Here is a 25,121-nt window from a genome sequence, read left to right as displayed (position 1 = left end):
TGACAGGCTGTAGGAGTTACAGCAGTGTTTGCTGTATGACAGGCTGTAGTAGTAGGAGTTACAGCAGTGTTTGCTGTATGACAGGCTGTAGGAGTAGGAGTTACAGCAGTGTTTGCTGTATGACAGGCTGTAGGAGTAGGAGTTACAGCAGTGTTTGCTGATTACAGGCTGTAGGAGTTACAGCAGTGTTTGCTGTATGACAGGCTGTAGGAGTTACAGCAGTGTTTGCTGTATGACAGGCTGTAGGAGTTACAGCAGTGTTTGCTGTATGACAGGCTGTAGTAGTAAGAGTTACAGCAGTGTTTGCTGTATGACAGGTTGTAGGAGTTACAGCAGTGTTTGCTGTATGACAGGCTGTAGGAGTTACAGCAGTGTTTGCTGTATGACAGGCTGTAGGAGTAGGAGTTGGAAACAAGCTCTCACAGTCGCTAGATTGCATCTATTCACCTTCGAAACATTGCAAAAATCCATCAGCATTTTAGATAAACTAGCATAACTCTTTGCTACACCGAGTATCTGCAATTGCCCACTTGCAGCTAAATCCACAGTGCGTGCTAGGCACTGCAGCCCGTATAACTACCATAGCTAAATCCACAGAGCACTGCAGCCCGTATAACTACTAAATCCATAGCTAAATCCATAGCTAAATCCACAGAGCACTGCAGCCCGTATAACTACCATAGCTAAATCCACAGAGCACTGCAGCCCGTATAACTACCATAGCTAAATCCACAGAGCACTGCAGCCCGTATAACTACCATAGCTAAATCCACAGAGCACTGCAGCCCGTATAACTACCATAGCTAAATCCACAGAGCACATCACACCTGTACTGCAGTCTTGTTTGCTTGCCAGGTAATCAACGTTTAACGTTCAGGTTGCTTGGCATTACGTACAATACCATCCACGATCCACGATGTTCAACTCTACTTCAAATTCACAAGCCTTCCTTCTGCCGATCAAACGAATTTAGCAGTACAAGACACCAAAACCGAACTGGCCGAAAGTTCTTTCTAAGTCGCTTCTCCTACCTAGTGGAATTCTCGTGGTGGGTGCTCTTCAAACCCCCGTTGTGGACCCGGGGGCATAGTGATCCACAACACCCCATTGCTGGTCTTAGAACCGAATTGGGAAACCTGTTTGCCGTGGGTTGCGCCCCTGTGTCGGTGGAGGGCGGTATTCTGGTGGTTGAGGGCATTGGTTCTAGGAACAGCGTTCCTTTGCTCAACACACCACTTCGGCCCTTACTTCACCTAGACGGGTGGTAGAACTGGCCCGGTTCTATCAATCGGATGGTCACGCCAAACCCTGTGCTACAACTGTATACTGTTGCACAATATTTTTTTTCTTGGCAAAATTATTTGATCTCAGAATTTCAAATACTTAATTTCATGTATGTTTTTGCCTAGAATCGTATGGCCAGATGGCGGTGGCTCTTGGGCCAATCTGGTGGAATTATTAATCTTTTAATCTTTCTGCTGGAGTATATCATTCGGGTATCCTTGGTGCTGGAAGTTGGAAATCCACTTGTTTTTATCATTGTCCTTGTGATACTCCGCCGTGGGTGGGGAGCTCGGATGATGAAATCTAACTAACTAAACATGGCTTACGAAGCCCCCACACCCCACACCCCCGAAAAAAAGACCAAGCGTCAACTTGACACTGATCCCGTTGAAACTGACCACAGACTCAACTCAATTGATTACTGGCCACGTTTTCTTATACTTGAAACTATCGCCGTAACTAAAGGTATACAAGGCATTGCCGGTGATGTGAAGAACATTAAGCGATTACGTTCCGGTGTTCTGCTGGTTGAGTGTGCAAAAAGGCAACAAGCCACCAACCTTATGAGTACTGAATCTTTTGTTGGCATTCCAGTCACGGTCTCGGCTCACACAACACTCAACACGAGCAAAGGAATTATCAGGGATCGCGATCGATTGTTTGCTTACATGGCAGAACCTCACATCGTCTCGGAGATGAAGGATCAAGGCGTGCTTTATGTCAAACGTTTCACAACCCGTAGAAATGATGCTACTATAAATACAAATAGATATCTGTTTTCTTTCTCTTCTCCAAATGTTCCAAAATCACTAAAAGCAGGATACTGTAACATTAACGTTGAAATGTACATTGCATGTGCTCACTGTGGTGAAAAGACACATACAACAGAAGATTGTGACAGTAATGTTAAGAAATGTACAAACTGCACTGGTGACCACTCATCATTCTCTAAAGACTGTCCTGTCTGGAAGCATCAAATGGAGATCAACAAACTAAAATTCACCCGAAATATTTTAATTTGCGAATGCCAAAAACTGGTACAAAGCTCTGAACATACAGAAAGCTATGCTTCCATAACCAAAACAACAAGAGTAACAAAATCATCTGCAAGCTGTCAAACTAACTTGACTTGGGTTACATCAGAAGCTCCTCTGATTTTCTCACCTACAATATCTACTCAAACGCCAGAATCACTTACCTGTACGTCTCAGTTCCAATCAGTAGCATCCTCCGATCATGAGTCATCTTCCCAATCAACCTCAAAATCTTCACAAATCGTTAAAACCAAATTAAAAAAAAGATTCTTTGAAAAAACTATGTGGCAGAGTCCCAAAAGGATCAGAAAATAAAATTAAATGGTACAACAAATATGGATCAATTGAGGACATGGACGTGTCCGAAAACGTCCGCTCTAGGGCACACAACTTGTCGCCCACCAAACAAGTGCGGGGTAGATCCCCCATAAATCCCTCCAAGAGATAGGTTATCAGAATAATATAATACAGTGGAATTGCAGAGGACTAAAGACTAATTACAATGAATTGAAACTATTAGTCCAGGATTTTACACCGTCAGCAGTCTGTCTGCAGGAGACATATATACTGAGTCAAAAAAGAACTTCACAAAACTTCCACCCAAAATTTAGTTCTTGATGCATTTTCTAATTTGTTGTACTTACCGCAAGGTACACCCGTTGTCTCTCAGATGAATAAGATAGATATGTAACAATGATTTGTTTGTGAAAAGAACACTAAGTGGTGCTATCTCACTTACATCAAACAAAGGTACCAAAATGGTTCTATTTTGTAAAGCTTGAGGTTATAAAACACGAAAGAAACCATGATATGGCTTCAGAGTTTCAATAGTCATTAACATATTGTGCATGCAGAACAACAGTGAATTTGGATGTTAGGCAACAAACAATCCATCAAACCACAGGATATATACAGTATATTTAAAACAGACGGATACTTTTGACCTACGCCATTTCAATGCGTATCATTATTTTCACCTCCGGGTGATGGGGCCACTGGCGGATCTTCGATCCTTATCAAACAGAATATTATCCATAGCCCTGTTACACCTAATACTGGTCTCCAGGCTGTTGCCGTGCCACTCACTTTTCATGTTACGCTCACATTATATCTCACCGTCTTCAGCTCTTCAGAAGAGTGAACTTCAAAATCTATATGACCAACTCCCAAAACCCTGTATTATTATGGGAGATTTAAATGGCCACAACCTACTCTGGGGTGGTACAACTACTAATGCTAAAGGTAAACTATTGGAAGAGTTCTGTTCAGATAATGATTTATGCATATATAATGATGGTTCCAACACATATTTACATCCTGGCACGGGAACTTATTCAGCTCTAGATCTATCAATTACAGACTAGACCTTTTGAATGAATTTGAATGGTCAATCCATGATGACCTCTATGCAAGTGACCATTTTCAAACGGTATTAAAACCTGCGCACCCATTTGACACTACCCCATCCTCGAGATGGAACTTTACAAAAGTTAACTGGAACTTATATCGAACTCTGTGTAGTAACAGACTTAAACCTGAACTTTTTATAGAGGTTCCTGATGCCCTAAATGATTTCTCTGATGAACTCAATAATAAAGCTGGTGAGTGTATCCCTAAATCTTCTGCAATTCCACACATACGAAAACCATGGTTCACCGATGAGTGCAAACAGACTAGGACGGCACGGTAGAAAGCTGGTCATTATTTCCGTCGCCATCTTATGGTGCATAATTTAAATAAATTTTAAATACTAAAGCGCGGCGGACCTTTAAACAGAATAAACGCCAGTCTTGGCAAAATTATGTATCCAAAATAAATTCTCGAACGCCCATGTCCAAGGTATGGAACATTGTCCAGAAAATGTAAGGTAGAGGTACTAAATCTAGTGTCCATCATCTCAAACAAGGAGATCAATTACTTACTGATAAATCAGATATTGCGAATAAACTGGGTGAAACTCTCGCTAAACACTCTTCCTCTTCTAATTATGTGCCTAAATTCCAAAAATATCAAAAACAACAAGAAAAGAAAACTATTAATTTCAATTCAGATAATGGGGAAGATTATAATGAAATATTTTCTATTCATGAACTCCATACTGCTCTTGATCAAGCTCACAATACTGCTACAGGAGCTGATAACATACATTATCAACTCCTGAAGCATTTACCTGAATCATGTCTAGAGACGCTCTACACATTTTTGATGATATTTGGACGTCAGGGAAATTTCCTTCCTCATGGCGTGACGCTATGCCAATACCTAAACCTGGACGTGATCATACGGTTCCGTCCAATTATCGACCGATTTCACTAACTAGCTGTGTTTGCAAAACCATGGAACGCATGATAAATAATCGGCTTGTTTGGTACTTGGAAACAAATAACCTTATAACAGATATACAATGTGGTTTCCGTAAAAACAGAAGTACTGTCGATCACAGCGCCTGGAATCATTTGTTAAAAACGCTCTAAGTAATAAACAACACGCTGTGTCTATTTTTTTTATCTTGAAAAAACATATGACACGACGTGGAAATATGGCATTTTAAAAGATTTACATGGCTTCGTATTGCGAGGCCGTTTGCCTTAATTTATAGCCAACTGTTTAAATGACAGAGGATTTCAGGCCTGCGACTGGGTTCTACCCTGTCTGATTATTACACTCAGGATCAGGGTGTCCCACAAGGCAGTATTTTGTCTGTGACTTTATTTAGTATCAACAGTTTATCAAAGATGTTAAATAATTCAGTTGATTTAATACTTTTTGTGGATGATTTTAATAGTTCTTGTCGCGGTAAAAATATGCATGCTATTGAACGGCAAATGCAGTTGTGTCTAAACAAAATAAATGGTGTTTAGGAAATGGTTTTAAATTTCCTAAGTGCAAAACTAACTGCATACATTTCTGCCGTAAATGCAAACCACATAAAGACCCTGAACTATTTCTAAACGACACACCTATCAAAGTCGTAAAAGAGATCAAGTTTCTGGGTCTTATTTTTGACTCCCACTTGACGCTTTTGCCGCATATTAAATTTCTGCTGCCGGCATTGAGCTGGACAATATATCTCCTTCCCGTCTTCTTTCTTCTCCTCCTTGTCAATTGGTTAGGCCCCAAGTTGACCTAACATTAACCACATTTAAAAAACCCAGAAACTAATGAATTACAGTATAAACAAGAATTTAGTCAATTAAGAAATAAATATAATACGTATAAATCATATTTACAGATGGGTACAAGGATGGTGGCGCTGTACCTTGTATCACTGTCATTGGATCCAGAACAATATCTTCTCGACTGCCTGATAACAGCTCTATTTTCACAGCGGAAGCTAACGCCATATTAACAGCCTTAAAATATATTAATACACACCCTAAATATAACAATATATAATCTTTTCTGACTCTCTTTCTTGCCTTCAGGCGATTAAAAATCTTTCTTGCAAACATCCACTTTTAATAGAAATTACTGAATTGTATAATGATCTTGTTACTGGCCAATACGACATCGTCCTCTGTTGGTTACCCAGCCACGTTGGCATTTCTGGGAACACTATGGCCGATCTTGCTGCCAAGGCAGCACTCAACAAATCTGTTACACCACTTCTTATCCCGTACTCTGATTACAAAGCTAACATTAGAACCTACATCGGTGATCTGATGTAGAAAAAGTGGGACACCCAATTGCAAGAAGAAGTAATAAATAAATTACATGAAATAAAACCCTATATCGGTTACACCTACTTGGGTTGTCAGTCCAGATTTGAAGAGGTCATCATACGACGATGTCGTATTGGCCACACAAGATATACTCATGCATATCTATTGAAAGGTGAGGATCTTCCGTTTTGTATCCCTTGTGATGAAAGAACCACGGTCAAGCATGTCCTGCTTGACTGTGTTGAATACTCCATTATAAGGGATAAATATTTCAATATCAAAACAGTAAAGGACCTTTTTAATAATGTTCTTTATCATTTAATTTTTAAAAGCGATAGCTTTGTTGATGAATTTTGATATATGTTTTGTAAAAAGAGAAAGTTTCATAATTGGTAGTTCAGATTATCAACTTAGATTGTTTGTGGATGGTATCCTCAAAGTAGGTTGAAGTAGCGTAAAATTATTGTCCTCCTAAGAGGATACGTAAGTCCCCAAAAAACTTTCTAAGACAATTTTGCTCAACATTACTTATAATCGTAGTATATTTGTTATTTTAAATTTCGGCTAAATCTTCGAACTATCGCCAGCGGCTGAAGGGACGGTGTAAATCCAGCTAGGGTCCAGGCAGGTAGCAAAAGTAATGTAAGTCCCCATGGTCTCTAGTATGGTGATCTACCTTCAGTTGTTGGCGATCTATAGCCCGTGTTTTATATTGTATTGCCTCCTTTAATTCAAATGTTTTAGTTTCCCATGCTAGTTTTATATCCATATCTGTGGTGCTCATTTACAGTCCGTTGAGGACTGCAGCTAGTTATTTACCGACTTATATTTATTGTGTATGTCCAACATTTATCGTCACTATATGGCTGAAATATTGCCGAGGTGACGTTAAATTTTAACTCACTCACACAGTACCTCTCTCCATCAAATCTTCCACTAACTCTTACATATTCCGTTTTCCCATCTACAAGCATCTGCAGTAGGTTATGCTAAACCAAATCAGAATCACCCTTAGATTGAATCATCTGGCAGCTGTGATTGGTTGATTTTGTTTAAGATTTTGTGTTTCACAAAGGTACATTAAGCCAGTAATTAAAACCAATAATATGAATATTTAGTACTGTCCTTTTTTACATGACGATTTATGCTGAATGTGACCACAGATGTTTTCCAGCAGGTGACACTTTGTGCCAACTTATTTTCCTGTACTCAGAAAACGAAGTGGTTGAGGGAGTCATATTTTCGTCTTTATTGATGCTTTTGGGTCAACCTATGGACACATGTGCATGTAACAGCTGTCAAGGTGTTAGTTAATTTTTTTAAAACAACGAAAACAACACCATAATATATAGTTACTATAGAATCAACGGGAAAATAGTTGGTTTTATGCCTGCAGTAGACTCCTCACAGCGCCGCTGTGCACCATTCTTGTTTGGAAGTCATGTTTATCCTCCCCCTTGAATTGTATATTGAAACAAATTATGATCAAGAAAATGTAGGTAATAAATTAATTTCTTACAGAGTTATGGCTCATGGTCCGTGCCTTGCAACCTTTTTAACCGTGCATACTGTGTGAAATAGGGCCAAGTTTTCGAAAAACATATTAAAGCAAGAGCAATCTCATTTAACACACTGGTATTCCTGGTCACGACCTAATATGAGCTCGCATGCTTTTTAGCTTTGATAAATGGGTTCCAAAAGTGCTGCAGTAGGCTGGTTGGTTTTATAGTTCCAGGGCGACATGGGCCAATAAGACGCCTATTTGCGCCCAACACATTGACTTGATTTAATAAACAATCATAGGTCTCTGCTTTGTGAGTGCTGTAGTAATTTGCTTCCAGAGTTACTTCCCTTGGTACATGATCTTAATTCTTGAGCACACACAGCGATCGACATAGTATCTGGATGGGACAAGCATTCTCTGAAAACACTCAAGAAACTCTAGACTAAGTTCAAATTTTAGTGACATAAAGCTGTTGTATTTCAAAAGAAGGGGCATTTTGTGAGTTATTATTTCAAATTAAATATTATTTTCTGATGACATAATGCGAACCTTGTGCTCAGGCTATTTGTCTCCTCATAAGGCTTCATGGTACCTTTGTCAATAGTTAACATATACTTCTGTATCATTGATTACTATGTGAACAAACATAACTCCGTACCCTGTGACGGCATAGTGATAACGCTGTTTTCATGTTATTATCATCACAACAATACCGAATGAATGATTCTATACACTGGAATAGGGTAGTGCAGGTCTTGTGTGGAATTTTAAACATGTACACGGCAAAAATAGAACTGGTGGTTGGTCCAGTCAAAAGAAAGGCAAATAGTTGAAAAGTTTGGCATGTTTACAGGTTCGACTGCCGCAGGACATAGCGACAGTAGTCTGTCTATGCCACGTACTTAGAAACACCGAGGTTGGTGTGGCAGTTTGTTTGTTGTTCAACGTCGCACTCAGCAGTATTCTGGATATAAAGCGGCAGTCTGTAAATATCACACAATCCAATGGTCAACAGCATGAGCATCGATCTGCGCAGGTGGGATACGATGACATGCATAACCCAAGTCAGCGAGCTTGACCACCCGATCCTGTTGGTCGCTCCTTACCACAAGCCTGGGTTACTGAAGGCCGTCACGAGTCTGGTGCGACAGTGAAGACACACAAAGGGGGGCAACAGAGTGAACACTTCGTACCATGTGTGGAGCTAGCATTTCTTCATTTAATCCATTTAGGCCGCACTGTCGGTGGACTGCAGCCTTAGAGGTGAAATGGGGTTCATAAGTTACATAACAATACGTCACAGATTCCTTTCTTTATTCCAGGTCTATTAAGCACAGGCACACTTTCATTCATTTCCTACACGTGCACATTAATAATAATTTCTTATTAATTCAACAAATTGAAACACGTGCACTTATGCCTCACGTTTTCAATATCCCGGTTGTACAGGTAAATTCTTTTCACCTGGACAAGAATAAACGCCATGACTTAAACAGATGAAAATGACAAATTTGCTGTTAAGAATTTATAACTAATGAGACAGTAGTAAGTCTTGGTGACACGACGTCAGACCTGTTGTGTGAGATCGCTGTCTGATAAACGGGATTCGGTGAAGCTCCAGTTACAGTTGCTGCTTAGCCTGACGCACATGAGTATTGCTGCAACGGCAGCCGTACCTGCCACATACACACCTCCAGAACTGATGGAGGCCAGAACTAGCCACGTTGGGGTCCACAGCACTCAGTCATTCATGCTGACAGCTCTGCCGGTTCAATATAAAATCTAAGCAGTCTAACTAAGTACACTTGTCTAATAAATGTCACTTCAACACGAAATATATTCTATACACTGAAATAATATACAAATTGGTATAAATCTCTTCTGATGTACACTGTATCATGACGTATTTACATAATGGCACATTTGAACATAGTAGCAGGCACTCACTGAACACGTGATTGTAGATAAATAAATTTATGTATATATATAAATATCTGATTAGACTTCATGGGGTGTAGATATGGTATCCGGACTTCCCGGGTTACAATGACGTCATTGGAATCCCATCCTGAAATTCAAGTAATCAAATCAAATCATAATCGTTTTTGGACATGTACGTTACACCAAATTCGTAGATCATGCTATTGACTACTGGAAACCGAAAATTATGTGTATTCAGGCTGGTACCATTCAATAATCTTTTCAACTTTAAAGTGAGTTTGGTTTTACGCTGATTTTAGCAGTATTCCTGCAATATCACGGCGGGGGACACCAGGAATGGGCTTCACACATTGTACCCAGGTGGGAAATCGAACCCGGGTCTTCGGCGTGGCGGGCGAACGCTTAACCACTAGTCTACCTCACAGCCCCTCAACTTTAGAATGATCCAGGGTTTCAATAGATCAAAAATATACTTTAATACTACATAAATACTATACATGTATAAAGAATTTGTTAACACCATGACAAATACAGTGAGTTCTGAACGGACAACGTACCGCACTCCGATAGGTCTTCACTCCATCTATCTCATGCAGCACGGGCAGGTCTTGATGGCCTATCTCGTCTTCAAACATCGCGTTGCTATAGGAGAACTCTTCAGAGACTTTCCCGGGACTAACTGCAATTACAAGGTAGGATCTACGTCAAATGGGTCTGACAACATGAATAGGCATAAACATTGTAGGCATGATGGAAATTCGAAATAGGTTTTCATGAACATACGTTCGTTGCCAATAGGCCAGCGACATGAACACATTGTGTCTATTGCACCTTTCATAATAAATAAATCTATGCATAATGTCAAAGAAATGCAAATACCGATCGTGATGACAACTAAATCTCACCATCTAACAGACCGGCTGTGTCATCAGTTGTTGATACATGCTGTTTAGGAGAAGGAGGACCTTCGATTTGGACAACTACTTCCTGTTCCACGTGGTCACATGACAACGAACTCTCGCTATCGGTGCGCGAGAATGGACCTCGAGCCTGCGAGAGTCCCGCTTGCGCACTGTTTGTGTCCATTGCATCACCATTCACATTTAAACGTTCGTGGTTTGTATCCGTGCTACTCAGTGATTCGTGTAGCACTTCCCCTTTAACACTGTCAACAGTAGGATTGTTTTCTTCTACACCTCGTTCATTGTCAGCCGTCATCAGATGGTTTGCATTTTCTTCGTTTATCTGTGTAAACATTCCATGCGAGACATATCCATTTCCCACTAGATCTGAAAAAGGTATATTACCACTATAATTATTATTGTTTCACTAGTATAATAATATGCGTAGCACTACTTCGTCCTATCGGTTAACATGTAGCTTACATGCATGCTACAAACAAAAGAAAAATTTAAAAAACACCTATTATGAATTTTAATGTACAAAAAGAACATGAGTTAATCATCTCAAATTTCCAGTTCTCATAGCTTCAAACAACATCTTGATTAATGTCGATCCTTGCTATCCCCTGTGTCTGCTCCTGCCTACCGTGGTGTTTCTGTTCTTTGCCCCGGCCTGACTCTATCACCTCCAGACTGGCGTTCTTCTCCAGCTGCTTCTCCATGTCACGTATTCGGTCCTAGGTGAAACACATGCTATTAAGTGGGAGAACTCTGACAAACCTGTAGTTCGATCCTTGTCCCGGGAGTGCACAATCATTGAGCACTCAGGAGGCAACCCAGAACAGTGGACCACTCCTACCTCACTCCACAATAACATATATCTACATATATACCATACTGCCCAAATAACATACATCTACATATATACCATGTTGCCCAAATAACATACATCTACATATATACCATACTGCCCAAATACCATACATTTACATATATACCATACTGCCCAAATACCATACATCTACATATATACCATGTTGCCCAAATAACATACATCTACATATATACCATACTGCCCAAATAACATACATCTACATATATACCATGTTGCCCAAATAACATACATCTACATATATACCATACTGCCCAAATAACATACATCTACATATATGCCATACTGCCCAAATACCATACATCTACATATATACCATGTTGCCAAAATAACATACATCTACATATATACCATACATCTACGTATATACCATGTTGTTTAAGTAACATACATTTACGTATATACCATACTGCTTAAATAACATACATTTACGTATATTGCTTCAATAACATATATTTTACGTATATACCATACTGCCCAAATAACATACATCTACATATATACCATACTGCCCAAATAACATACATCTACATATATACCATGTTGCCCAAATAACATACATCTACATATATACCATACTGCCCAAATAACATACATCTACATATATACCATACTGCCCAAATACCATACATCTACATATATACCATGTTGCCAAAATAACACATCTACATATATACCATACATCTACGTATATACCATGTTGTTTAAGTAACATACATTTACGTATATACCATACTGCTTAAATAACATACATTTACGTATATTGCTTCAATAACATATATTTTACGTATATACCATATTGCTTAAATAACATACATTTACGTGTATACCATACTGCTAAAAAAACACACAGTTACGTGTATACCTTATTGCTTAAATAACACACATGTTCGTATATATTGCTACTACATAAATGTAACACATTCCTACAATGTAAAGAAGAAGGTATCTACCTAAATGTAACAAGCGACAATGTATAACACTCTTCAAATTTGTTGATCACTGAAAACATCACTGTCTGCGGACTATATGTGGTTGCTGGTTATTTCCCATGCACTTAGATGTTCTACCTGCTGTTTGTCCATCTTGCTCTGCATGTCTTTACACCTCTCCTCCAGCTTGTGTTTGGCGTTCTGCCACACCTCCAGCTCTCGCAGCATCTCTCTCCTGCACTCCTTGGCGCGGACTACAACATGACCACTATACTACAACACATGTCGCTACTGGGCAGGAACTAGACATCACCACTATACTACAACACATGTCGCTACTGGGCAGGAACTAGATATGTTCATTGGGGCTTGTTTTACGATCATCCTGTGTATACGGTACCAGTTGGGAAGTTTAACTTTCATGTAACGTATATGTGCTTTACCAAATGTGCAGCCTTTTGTTTTCAAAGCAAAACCAATGAACTTATCCGATACACAATTACAGTCTCCACATAGATGTATTAAAGTTATGTAGTTGGGTTTGAAGAGTCTGATATACTTACTATTGCACGTAGATGGTACCCGCCATAACCTCAGTATAACGATGAAAGTGGCGGCTTCAAGGACAGGCAACTCTTCCTGCTCTACTGTGAATACGACCTCCAGGGCAAATGTCCCAAGTACGATGAGAGCGTCTGCAACCTGCAGTGACAAGATAGTGTGTATCTTCCACGTTGTGTTGACAGACCACCAACATTTTCTTCATGCAGAGACTTAGAACATGGGACTAGGTGAAGAATTTCCACTTTGTGCACGGACGAGTTACATTATGTATATAAGCATCAGTGAAAAAACATCATGGAATATACTTATTATACACCAAACTGGAAACTTAATATATGTCTACAAGTCGCACCAACCAAGTTGACGTAAAAACAAATGTATTGTCATTAATAAATCATAGCTTGACAATATATTGATATCTGCCAAGAAAACAATCATAAACTGTACATTTTACAAAACAAGATTGTTTTTGGTGTCCTCATTTTGCCACAAACGCAAAAAGAACATTTATTCATATGAAATGATAAAATCGCAACACAGATCTTATTTTGGTCAGTCCATTCTATTGGAAGGAAAATCGTGTAGTTTCAAGTGCAGTTATCTCCCTTACCCTACAACATATGGTACTCTATGACTATACCAGCGGGACAACTAACATGTGCACCGTAAAAAGTCACAATAATAAAGTTAATATAAAGGTACCTTGAAGTCTAAAGAATCATGCGTTATAATCACACGTACAAACGCTTCGTCATGATTACCCCTAACTCAGTTGCCTCACTTGAAGATGCAGCCTAGCCTTTTCATGCATAGAATCTCATTGGCAAGACATGAAGTGCTTAAGTGTTAAACGCCAAGCCACACCTATCTGAAAATGAGCGGTTGTGTGCTTTTGCAAGCACTCCAGCTTTACATCCGATTAGGTCAAGGGCTCTGACTAGATTTTGAGAGCATAGAGAGTCGTAGCGCTACGATAGCTTTGTGAAACGGGACCCTGGAGGTTAGTCCTCTTCCCAGAGTCCCTGTTTCATAAGTAGTGATGGCCGCGAGTGTGTCTGTCGACGCTGGATGGAATATCACTCTGACTCGTGTGTCGTTCAACGTTCTGCATTCGGTGGTGTCAGTGTAATTGTGTGGGGTGACTGCCCATCACATGACCCTTCCAATGGTCATCGAAAGCAATTCGACAGGTGCACTGTATACAAAGTTGACCACCCTCACGAGCCCCTGGTCTATCAGGTCAATGGGCGTCCCTAGGTCCATCGTTTCCCCCTTCATTAGGTCCATCGTTTCCCCCTTCCCTAGGTCCATCGTTTCCCCCTTCCCTAGGTCCATCGTTTCCCCCTTCCCTAGGTCCATCTCCCCTTCCCTAGGTCCACCGTTTCCCCCTTCCCTAGGTCCACCGTTTCCCCCTTCCCTAGGTCCATCTCCCCCTTCCCTAGGTCCATCTCCCCCTTCCCTTGGTCCATCGTTTCCCCATTCCCTTGGTCCATCGCTTCCCCACACCTGTCCCCAGCGAGTAAACGTGTGAAAAGAACTAAAACGACGTTTACACCGACTTAAAAAGCAACCGATGACTTTCGTTCAGCTGCGACAGGATAAGGTCAAAATAAAGAATGACACCTCACAAGCTTTTGTCAACCATCTTGTGTCGTCAGTGAGGCGCCGTCGTCAAGCTGATGTCACTTCTAATGATGGTAATACCCGTGAACTGACAACTGACCCTTTGCCAATATGCGGCCGAGATGACGTGTTTAAACTGCCAGGATTCATGAACATTCATAATTATCTTGTTTACAGGCTTGTTTTTGCTCTGTCGCTAAAACCTTCATTGTTTGTTATTAATGTTTCCAATGACAGAGTGATTCACGAGAATGTTCTTCACATAATATACATCAGTATTGACATCCATTATAAGGCAGGCGAAATATGGTATATAGGACTGACTGACTGAGTTTAGTTTTAGTCATATCACGGCGGGGATTGGTGCATGTGGGGAATCGAACCCGGGTCTTCGGCATGACGAGCCAACGCTTTAACCACTAGGCTACTCCACCGCCCCTGGTATATAGGAAGTCATGATTGGTGCATATAGTTCGGGATTGATATAATTTGGCAAAGTTATGTCAACATACCTGGAAGATTTTCAAGAAGAATGACTTCCCTTTGGCAAGGATTTTTAACATCATCTGAAGCAAACGAAATTTATTAATCAGAAAACCAAATCAAAAAGCCGAGAGCATCGCTCAGTCGATGTGCAAATGATTATATCTGCCACCTGCAAACACAAACGGGAAATGTATTTACAAATGTATATTACAAAATGCGTGTATGTGTGTGTGTGAGTGTGTTCGTGTGCGTGAGTGTGTGTGTGTGTGTGTGTGTGTGTGTGTGTTTGGTTTGTATGTGTGCGTGTGTGTACGCAAAACGTTTCGAAGTCTGGCATCATTTCTTAGCTTCTCCAGAAGGGACCAGTATTCTAACCTCAGAAACACCGCCAAAGCTTACTTTCTTCTCGTTATGCTTTCTCACTGCTTGTGTCTGGTATTACTTACTGAACAAGGACTCACCTCTACGAGGAACACGGCGGCTATGACAAGACTGATGTAGTGAAAGACTAGATGTGCTGTCTGCAAAGGATCGACCGACACGCCACCTCCTGGGTCTATTGGATTCCCTACGGTGCTGGTGTTGGGGTCACTGACGTCAATCCGAGATGTGTTGTGTGTGACGCCTCCGTTGATTCCGTCCCCATTACTGCCATCGCCAGTATTTTGGGGAACTGAAAACACCAGGAGCACGTTATGTTAGCCTCACATCTACCTGAATGTACAGGCAGCCCACCTTTTGCGTGGTGGTAACCTCCATTGGAGGCGCAACTCTCTGACATAGCCTGACCGGTGTCCTGACATGTTGACGCGTTCTTTCAGTAACAGCAATCAGTATTAATTACATACCTTGATGAAAAGAATCTTAAACTGATTTAGTTGTGCTGAAAATATCGAATTGCGCATTAAATATATTACTAATTGTAACTTAAATCACATTAAATTTACCTAGACAAAACATCCAAACACGAATATTTGACTCTATCAAAAGTGTCGACTAGCTAAACAGAACTAAAAGTAACACAGGGTTATCAAAGGGAAACGCAATTTTGTGCATACACTTATAACGTTGATTCAGACTGTAAGAGTTGCATTATTTTAAAATCATCTCGCCTCGCAATGCTCTGGACCAACCAGAGATAAGGACATTGCACATATTTCCATTTAAACACCTTCACAGTATGTGGCGTTGTAGAAATGTACTTAATGAAACAAACATATACGCTGAAAAGTAGTTGATCGTGAAACATGGTATCATCTGCAGTTAGATGCAAAATTAGTTTTGAGAAACTTATGGCCACAGATAAAAAAATCTTAAAACCAAATAACACTGAAACATTATGTGTTGATGAAGGTATGGATGGTCACATGTAGGGGAATGACTGAAGGTATGGATGATGGCGTGTGATGGTATGACTGAAGGTGTGAATGATGGAATGACTGAAGGTATAAATGATGGAATGACTGAAATCATGAATGATGGAATGACTGAAGGTATGGAGGTTAATGATGGAATGACCGAGGGTATGAATGATGGAATGACTGAATGATGGAATAACTGAAGGTATAAATGATGGAATGACTGAAGGTATGAATGATGGAATGACTGAAGGTGTGGAGGTTAATGATGGAATGACCGAGGGTATGAATGATGGAATGACTGAATGATGGAATAACTGAAGGTATGAAGGATGGAATGACTGAAGGTATGAATGATGGAATAACTGAAGGTATAAATGATGGAATGACTGAAGGTGTGAATGATGGAATGACTGAAGGTGTGGAGGTTAATGATGGAATGACCAAGGGTATGAATGATGGAATGACTGAATGATGGAATAACTGAAGGTATGAAGGATGGAATGACTGAAGGTATGAATGATGGAATAACTGAAGGTGTGAATGGTGGAATAACTGGAGGAATGAATGATGGAATAACTGAAGGTGTGAATGATGGAATAACTGAAGGTATGAATGATGGAATAACTGAAGGTGTGAATGGTGGAATAACTGGAGGAATGAATGATGGAAAAACTGAAAGTGTGAATGATGGAATAACTGAGGGTATGAATGATGGAATAACTGAAGGAATGAATGATGGAATAATTGAAGGTATGAATTATGGAACGACTGAAGGTAAGAATGATGGAATAACTGAGGATATGAATGATGGAATAACTGAATGAATGAATGATGGAATAACTGAAGGAATGAATTATGGAACGACTGAAGGTATGAATTATGGAATAACTGAGGGTATGAATGATGGAATGACTGAAGGTATGAATGATGGAATAACTGAAGGAAGGAATGATGGAATAACTGAGGGTATGAATGATGGAATGACTGAAGGTATGAATGATGGAATAACTGAAGGAATGAATGATGGAATAACTGAAGGTATGAATGATGGAATAACTGAAGGAATGAATGATGGAATAACTGAAGGTGTGGATGATGGAATAACTGAGGGTGTGAATGATGGAATAACTGAAGGAAGGAATGATGGAATAACTGAAGGTGTGGATGATGGAATAACTGAAGGTATGAATGATGGAATAACTGAAGGTGTGGATGATGGAATAACTGAAGGTGTGAATGATGGAATAACTGAAGGAATGAATGATGGAATAACTGAAGGAATGAATGATGGAATAATTGAAGCTGTGAATTATGGAACGACTGAAGGTATGTATGATGGAATGACTGAAGGTGTGAATGATGGAATGACTGAAGAAGTGAATGATGGAATGAATGAAGGTATGAATTTTGGAATGGCTAATGGTATGAATTATGGAATGACTAAAGGAATAAATGATAGAATGACTGAAGGAATAAATGATAGAATGACTGAAGGAATAAATGATAGAATGACTGAAGGAAAAAATGATTGAATGACTGAAGGAATGAAATATGGAATGACTGATGGAATGAATTATGGAATAACTGAAGGTATGAATTATGGAATGACTGTGGGTATGAATGATGGAATGACTGAAAGAATGAATAATGGGACAACTGAAGGTTGATGGGATGACTGAAGGTATGAGTGATGGAATGGCTGAAGATATGAACGATGGGGTGAATGAAGGTAAGAATGATGGAATGAGTGAGTTTAGTTTTACGCCGCACTCAGCAATATTCCAGCTATATGGCAGCGGTTTGTAAATAATTGAGTCTGGACCAGACAATCCAGTGATCAACAACATGAACATCGATCTGCGCAATGATGGAATGAAGTGTGATGGTAGTAAATAGGGTATATGAGGATTATTTTGGCAATGTGAAAGAGGAGTTGAATCATGTTGGAGGATGATGGGAGCGTTAATGAAGGTATGGATGTTTGCATGTGAAGGTGTCAATTAAGGCTTGTAATAGTATTTATTGTGGATTGCAGAGGAATGGATGACGATACAAATCGTATATGTAACTGTATGGGTGAGGTTTTAAACGCACGAATCAAGGTTACAGTGTGCTTGTATGTTTGGAGAAGTAAAGCAGATTCCATTTATATGTCTCACCTTGTACAATGTGGAGGTTAATGAGCAGTTCCCCTGTTATGGCAAGCACGGAGACAAGTGTCAGGGTTATGATGCAGCTCTCAATATGGACGCTGTACAACCCCTCCCGGAGTCGAGCCATGCATCCACCCCTGCAATAAATCAGATTACTTTTAGCTTGGATGCTAAGCTGAATGTACCAACTGTGGGACATGAAGTTGAAGTAATTCCGGCATTTGCTTGTGGGATAGCACAAAAATGAATTACTATGGCAAAGAAGTGATATCATTGTAAGTGAGTATGGTTATATTCCAGCCTTGTCACCCGGCATGTTCTCTCTTGTATCCATTTTTGGCTAATTCAACCGCCCCTTATGATATTATACATATGCTATACTATTTACATCTATACAGGTGGGAAAATAACAGAACCAATCATCACGACGTGGGTTACAGCAACGTGTCAGCTAGAATTCTATGATAAAGCATTTTATTACTTTGTAAACGTATTTTCCTGAAACATTCGGTGCCCAAAATTAAAATTCTTAAAATCATTTTCGTAGTTTGTAAAATGATCTTTGAAGATTCTGTCGGTTGGGTTAAATTGAAAACAAAATGAAAGAAAACATTTTGATTAATGGCAGCGAAAGATTCCTGATTTAATGGTGTATTTTAAGGGACATGCGGTAAGATACTACCTTTCATTTTAATCCATATTTGGGAATTTTTTATCTCCGCACTAGCACAAAAATTAGGTGTGTATGCATTATATGAAATATGCATGATCTTAACCTAACACCCTCGTGTAGCTGCCAGAATAACAGCTTATACTACGCTTTAGTCACAAATATGTACAACAGGACATGGCTGCAAACTGCCGACGTAGTTGTAGTGTCTCATGTTGTCATCATTCATGTTATCTCCGGTTCAAGTGGGCTGTAATCAGAAGACTTCAACCAGCTACACCCTCCTACTTCCCGGTGTTACGTCTGTCGGTATAGATATATTTGGCAGGCTTATATTGATACTATTTTCCCCGTCTCACGTAATCCGCACCCGATGACGCTGAGCCAAGGGTGGAAGCGTCGTCCGAGGGGTTCCACAGGCATGCCAGGATGTAACAATTATAGTTCATACCTAATTCGCAATGGATATCATTCCCTTATACATGAGTACCATACCAACGTTTCTGATAAACACGAAGGGCCTGCACCAGTCCCGGCGTTCCTCCATCATTTAAGGGAGACCGAGGCCTGTAGACCATTTCGAGCGTAGATCAAAACTTTGTAATCATATATGGATGTCATATGTCACAGACTGTTGGACTATGTGGTTAGATTAATCATTAACGGCTTGACGTATATAATATATACGAAAGAATATTTGAATGAATGGACGCACAACGTATATATTAAATGACTAGAAACAGACCTTGTCGAAATGCAACCTGACTTAAGCTTCGCACCTTTAAAATAGAGATACTGTTCAAAGTGACGCACTCAGTCATAGAGGTCTTATCATAGTGGTATCGAATATCAATATCGTGCTGGTCTGACAAGCACTGTTTGTGAGCCACCCGCATTGAACCTTCACTCTTCTTGGCTCTACACCTGTATTTCCACTTACATCAACAACACGCACATCTACTCACCTCACTCCATGGCCAGCACATATTTCATATTCAGTCATGGCTCTTTCCATCATGGTCAAAGCACTTGTATCACGGGCATATACAGTACATGTTCAGTACTAACGTCGTAACTCAATCTATCATCAACAACCGACAGGCTCAACCAGACGAGCTTTCCGGGTAAGGCGTTATCTTTCGGAGAAGGTGTTTTGAGTTTAAGCAGGACGAAATCTGTATACAAAGCGTTCAACGTCGGCTGTGTGCCCATGAGATTAACCCTGCCCTTTCTGGGCCACCTTCAACTGAGAGGCTTTTACTACAGCATGCTATTGATATCACATGACTCACATCTAATGGCTGGCTAACATTGCAATTTGAATTTGAATTATTGTTTTTCAGAGTGAAATGCATAATTAAACAAATGATTCAATGATTATCTAATTGATATGTAGGTCAATTAATGACTTATGAATGAAACATGAAAACTGAACTCGCTAGAGATTAGCAGAACATTGGGTATAGTGGGACTATTTGTTGCTGAATGCCGCCCTTAGTCATTTTCGAGGTATATGTTGCTGACATGTTGCTGATCACAATACAGACGTTGATATCATGAGCAACATCCGACGTGCGATGACGCAAACAACCAGGTCTACTGAGTCCCGCCATCCCATTGATTCTATCGCCTCATACAAGTCTATGTCGCTAGAGATGTGTTTATCAACCAGGTCCACTGAGTCCGGCCATCCCATTGATTCTATAGCCTCATACAAATCTATGTCGCTAGAGATGTGTTTATCAACCAGGTCCACTGAGTCCGGTCATCCCATTGATTCTATAGCCTCATACAAGTCTATGTTGCCAGAGATGTGTTTATCAACCAGGTCCACTGAGTCCGGCCATCCCATTGATTCTATAGCCTCATACAAGTCTATGTTGCTACAGATGTGTTTATCAACCAGGTCTACTGAGTCCCGCCATCCCATTGATTCTATAGCCTCATACAAGTCTATGTTGCTAGAGATGTGTTTATCAACCAGGTCTACTGAGTCCCGCCATCCCATTGATTCTATCGCCTCATACAAGTCTATGTTGCTACAGATGTGTTTATCAACCAGGTCTACTGAGTCCGGCCATCCCATTGATTCTATAGCCTCATACAAGTCTATGTTGCTAGAGATGTGTTTATCAACCATGTCTACTGAGTCCAGCCATCCCATTGATTCTATCGCCTCATACAAGTCTATGTTGCTACAGATGTGTTTATCAACCAGGTCTACTGAGTCCGGCCATCCCATTGATTCTATCGCCTCATACAAGTCTATGTTGCCAGAGATGTGTTTATCAACCAGGTCTACTGAGTCCCGCCATCCCATTGATTCTATAGCCTCATACAAGTCTATGTTGCTAGTCTATGATGTGTTTATCAACCAGGTCTACTGAGTCCGGCCATCCCATTGATTCTATAGCCTCATACAAGTCTATGTTGCTACAGATGTGTTTATCAACCAGGTCTACTGAGTCCCGCCATCCCATTGATTCTATCGCCTCATACAAGTCTATGTTGCTACAGATGTGTTTATCAACCAGGTCTACTGAGTCCCGCCATCCCATTGATTCTATCGCCTCATACCAATCTATGTTGCTACAGATGTGTGTTTATCAACCAGGTCTACTGAGTCCCGCCACCCCATTGATTCTATCGCCTCATACAAGTCTATGTTGCCAGAGATGTGTTTATCAACCAGGTCTACTGAGTCCCGCCATCCCATTGATTCTATCGCCTCATACAAGTCTATGTTGCTACAGATGTGTTTATCAACCAGGTCTACTGAGTCCCGCCATCCCATTGATTCTATCGCCTCATACAAGTCTATGTTGCCAGAGATGTGTTTATCAACCATGTCTACTGAGTCCAGCCACCCCATTGATTCTATAGCCTCATACAAGTCTATGTTGCTACAGATGTGTTTATCAACCAGGTCTACTGAGTCCCGCCATCCCATTGATTCTATCGCCTCATACAAGTCTATGTTGCTACAGATGTGTTTATCAACCAGGTCTACTGAGTCCCGCCATCCCATTGATTCTATCGCCTCATACAAGTCTATGTTGCTAGAGATGTGTTTATCAACCAGGTCTACTGAGTCCAGCCACCCCATTGATTCTATAGCCTCATACAAGTCTATGTTGCTACAGATGTGTTTATCAACCAGGTCTACTGAGTCCAGCCATCCAAAGTATTCTATCGCCTCATACAAGCAGTTTAACATGGCAACCTTGATAGCCACTTAAACATTTGCCGTCATAATTGATATTCAAATGTTTTCTGCAACATGCCAAAGTTCAGCATTTTCCCGGAAAATGTGCAGTTTGAGAGAATACAAGGGCATGATTACAAACATGAACAAGATATACATTATTGTAAACAAGCAGAATTAATTTAGCGTATTCCAAGGATTTCATTACATTTCGTACAAAAATGGTTGAGAATTAACATAATCAGAATTTCGCAATAAGACTGTTGAAAATATTGAAAATCGGACTTAAAAGTTTTGAACCAATTAAGGTGCAATCATTTTGTAAAACAATCATGTGGTTTACGGTGCTATGAACAGCATTTTTACACAATTGTACAGTATTGTCGACGTGTAAAAGGTCAAATGTAGGTCATAATTAACAATTTCTTTAAAAACGAAGAACACATATTTTGAGCACCACTACTCACTTGTAACTACACTTGTACTAAATGACCAAAAGGGTTTTCAATACGGATGCCGGTGCAGCCATGTTAGAAAATCTGATTTACTCCTCTTGAACACATTCGAATGTCATTCACTGTTTTGCGAAATTTCAGCTTCATCGTTTCAGTGTTTTTAAAGATCTATACGAAGCACAACGCACGTCCCACCTCAGCTTAGTCCCAAACGCCTCTGACCCATGTAGGAGAGGATGTACACTATTGGGCACAAAGAAACAGTCGCAGGAGTATGCTGGTTCAAGAAGCTGTTGCTGCTTCAAAATATCGTGTTACAATAATGACGTTAAACTGTCCATGTATGCAGTTCATGTGACTGGGATGCTGGCCTGCGCTTCACTCATCAAGGGTCTCACTTCCTTATGATCTAGTCTATATTCGTTCTTCGGAAATTCGTTAATGACTTTGAAGAAATATCGGTTTGGAATCCTGTAACTAACGTTGGACTTTGATGGAATCGGTTTGGAATCCTGTAACTAACATTGGACTTTGATGGAATCGGTTTGGAATCCTGTAACTAACATTGGACTTTGATGGAATCGGTTTGGTATTCAAGTGTTACACTGCAACCACTGTACACCAAGGATGCACAATGACACTTTGTATTTTCTTCAGCTATTAGAGCAAAGTTTCCGTATCGTAACATATAAACAATCGATATCAGGCATCATCTGACATGATTCAAACTCACAATAACACATATATGTAGGAGTCTTTTATCTTTGAACAATTAGCATTAACATTAGAATCCTTACTATGTATGTTATCTCCTCCTGAATATAAGAAATATATTTGTGATGTCTTGAAGGGAAATTTGGATCTGTAACTAACAAATTTCCCCTTTCCCCTTTACCATGAGATAACACGAGTGGTCGTCTAATTCTAGGATTTTATATTGCGACATTCATAAATGGAAACGTCGCTTCGACTGCATTAAAGTTGCTCTCTGACTGTTTCAATACTTAAATATGTGTATCGATGAAGGTATACCGGAAGTCAAGAATATCACTGTTCATCCTACGCAGTCTCAGGTCGGTCACCTCATCTACCCCAATCGTTTACTTACAACTGCAGGCTCTCGAGTATTTTCTTTGGAAGTGAAGGTGTGTCAAGTGGACGCCAGGGCACCCACGAGCAAGAACTTATCAATATGGACCACTTCATCCCTTTCTTTACACAGGTCTATGTGTTAGTCTTAACGTAACTATCTGATCATGTTCAGAAGGATTCTGACACCTTAAATCCACAGACCGTCGGCACGCACAGGTGCCATCTTACCTTTCTTTCTTAGCATCAACTATCGTAATATCCAAAGATTGAAATTTGCCCATTCTGAAGACCACAACTGTCCTTCTCCATCCACTGTACCAATCACTTGACGCCCCTTTCAGGAACCTATCCCAATGTCAGTATCTATTTACGTTACACATTGCAGCGCCTGGTCCGACCCGTGTGAGACATCAATAGTTACGACTGGTACTCCACAATGAAACTGGCTGACCAATCGATTCCGAAAGTCCTCAGCAACCCGCGCACCTTGGTAAAGCGACACGTGACGTATATCGGCCGTCACAAAGAAGCTTCTGTTTGGTTTTATGTTCTCCTTTCATTCAGGTTTTATGCCAAAATTGCACAAAAGTCAACAACAGTATACATGCACAAGGCCACGAGAAAGGGACTTGACCTATCGCTCACCCTATATCATATTCCGTAGTCATCACGGGAGGACAACTAATTTACCTTTGTGGAGTGAAAGTCAACAGTGACCTTTAGGTTTGGTAATGCGATATGACGTGAGGCGATACCTGTGTCCAGGACAACGATAAGGAGCGACAAGCTTCATTTGGGATGTTATAACTTTTAATGTTAACTTGAATAACTGCAGAAGTCTAACCAAGCAGCAATTACAATATATGCCACAAATGACAATACACAAAATGCTACCTTCATAAGCTGAACATGTGCTAAATTAATTATAGCTGAATATAAAAGGACATTTTCACGTGTAGCAAGCTTTTGTACAGACACATATACATATACTTGGAGTGTCTAACCTTAGCTGAGACATACGGCCTAATCAGTCAGGTGACTAGTACTACTTAAATAGATCAGAAACATGATCGTAGAGGAACTGACAAATCATATGAAAACGTATAGTAAAAACACACCCCTGTGGCAAAAGTGTAACTGATACACACGAACGTATAGAAATGCATTATTTAATGAATTTCAACAACCATGGATCGTCTTATTAACGGCTACAGAGATGTCCACATCGACCCTATAATCTGTTGCACACCTTACTGAACGAGCAGGAGGTAGCAAGCATGACCACAAGGTGCCACACCTAGGTTACATCACTGAGTTACGACATATATATTCTGAGAATGTGCGTCGTCTACAATATGTAT

General features: G+C 40.2%; 1 protein-coding gene across 6 annotated transcripts in view; it reads right to left on the bottom strand.

Annotated features, from left to right (window-relative positions):
* Nucleotides 1–8,783: 8,783 nt before the first annotated feature.
* The window catches only part of LOC124268218, a 34,783-nt gene continuing 18,445 nt past the window's right edge, over nt 8,784–25,121 (bottom strand). For 5 of the 6 annotated variants that reach the window (XM_046703292.1, XM_046703256.1, XM_046703271.1 and 2 more), the window contains 9 exons: nt 18,345–18,475; nt 15,286–15,497; nt 14,851–14,904; nt 12,715–12,853; nt 12,290–12,405; nt 10,974–11,064; nt 10,331–10,714; nt 9,983–10,104; nt 8,784–9,552 (listed from right to left, as the gene is read on the bottom strand). In XM_046703292.1, the coding sequence (XP_046559248.1) occupies nt 9,526–9,552; nt 9,983–10,104; nt 10,331–10,714; nt 10,974–11,064; nt 12,290–12,405; nt 12,715–12,853; nt 14,851–14,904; nt 15,286–15,497; nt 18,345–18,475 (1,276 nt within the window). In that variant the 3' untranslated portion in view covers nt 8,784–9,525. Of the gene's footprint in view, nt 9,553–9,982; nt 10,105–10,330; nt 10,715–10,973; nt 11,065–12,289; nt 12,406–12,714; nt 12,854–14,850; nt 14,905–15,285; nt 15,498–18,344; nt 18,476–19,973; nt 20,130–25,121 lie in introns of those variants that run through there. The other variant, XM_046703278.1, reaches the window with a different exon arrangement.

Source organism: Haliotis rubra, unplaced genomic scaffold (genome assembly GCF_003918875.1).
Source record: "Haliotis rubra isolate DU_JTF1 unplaced genomic scaffold, ASM391887v1 Scf1009, whole genome shotgun sequence".
NCBI lineage: Eukaryota > Metazoa > Mollusca > Gastropoda > Lepetellida > Haliotidae > Haliotis > Haliotis rubra.
Note: the sequence above shows the minus strand (reverse complement) of the source record. Positions and strands in the feature narration are given on the sequence as shown.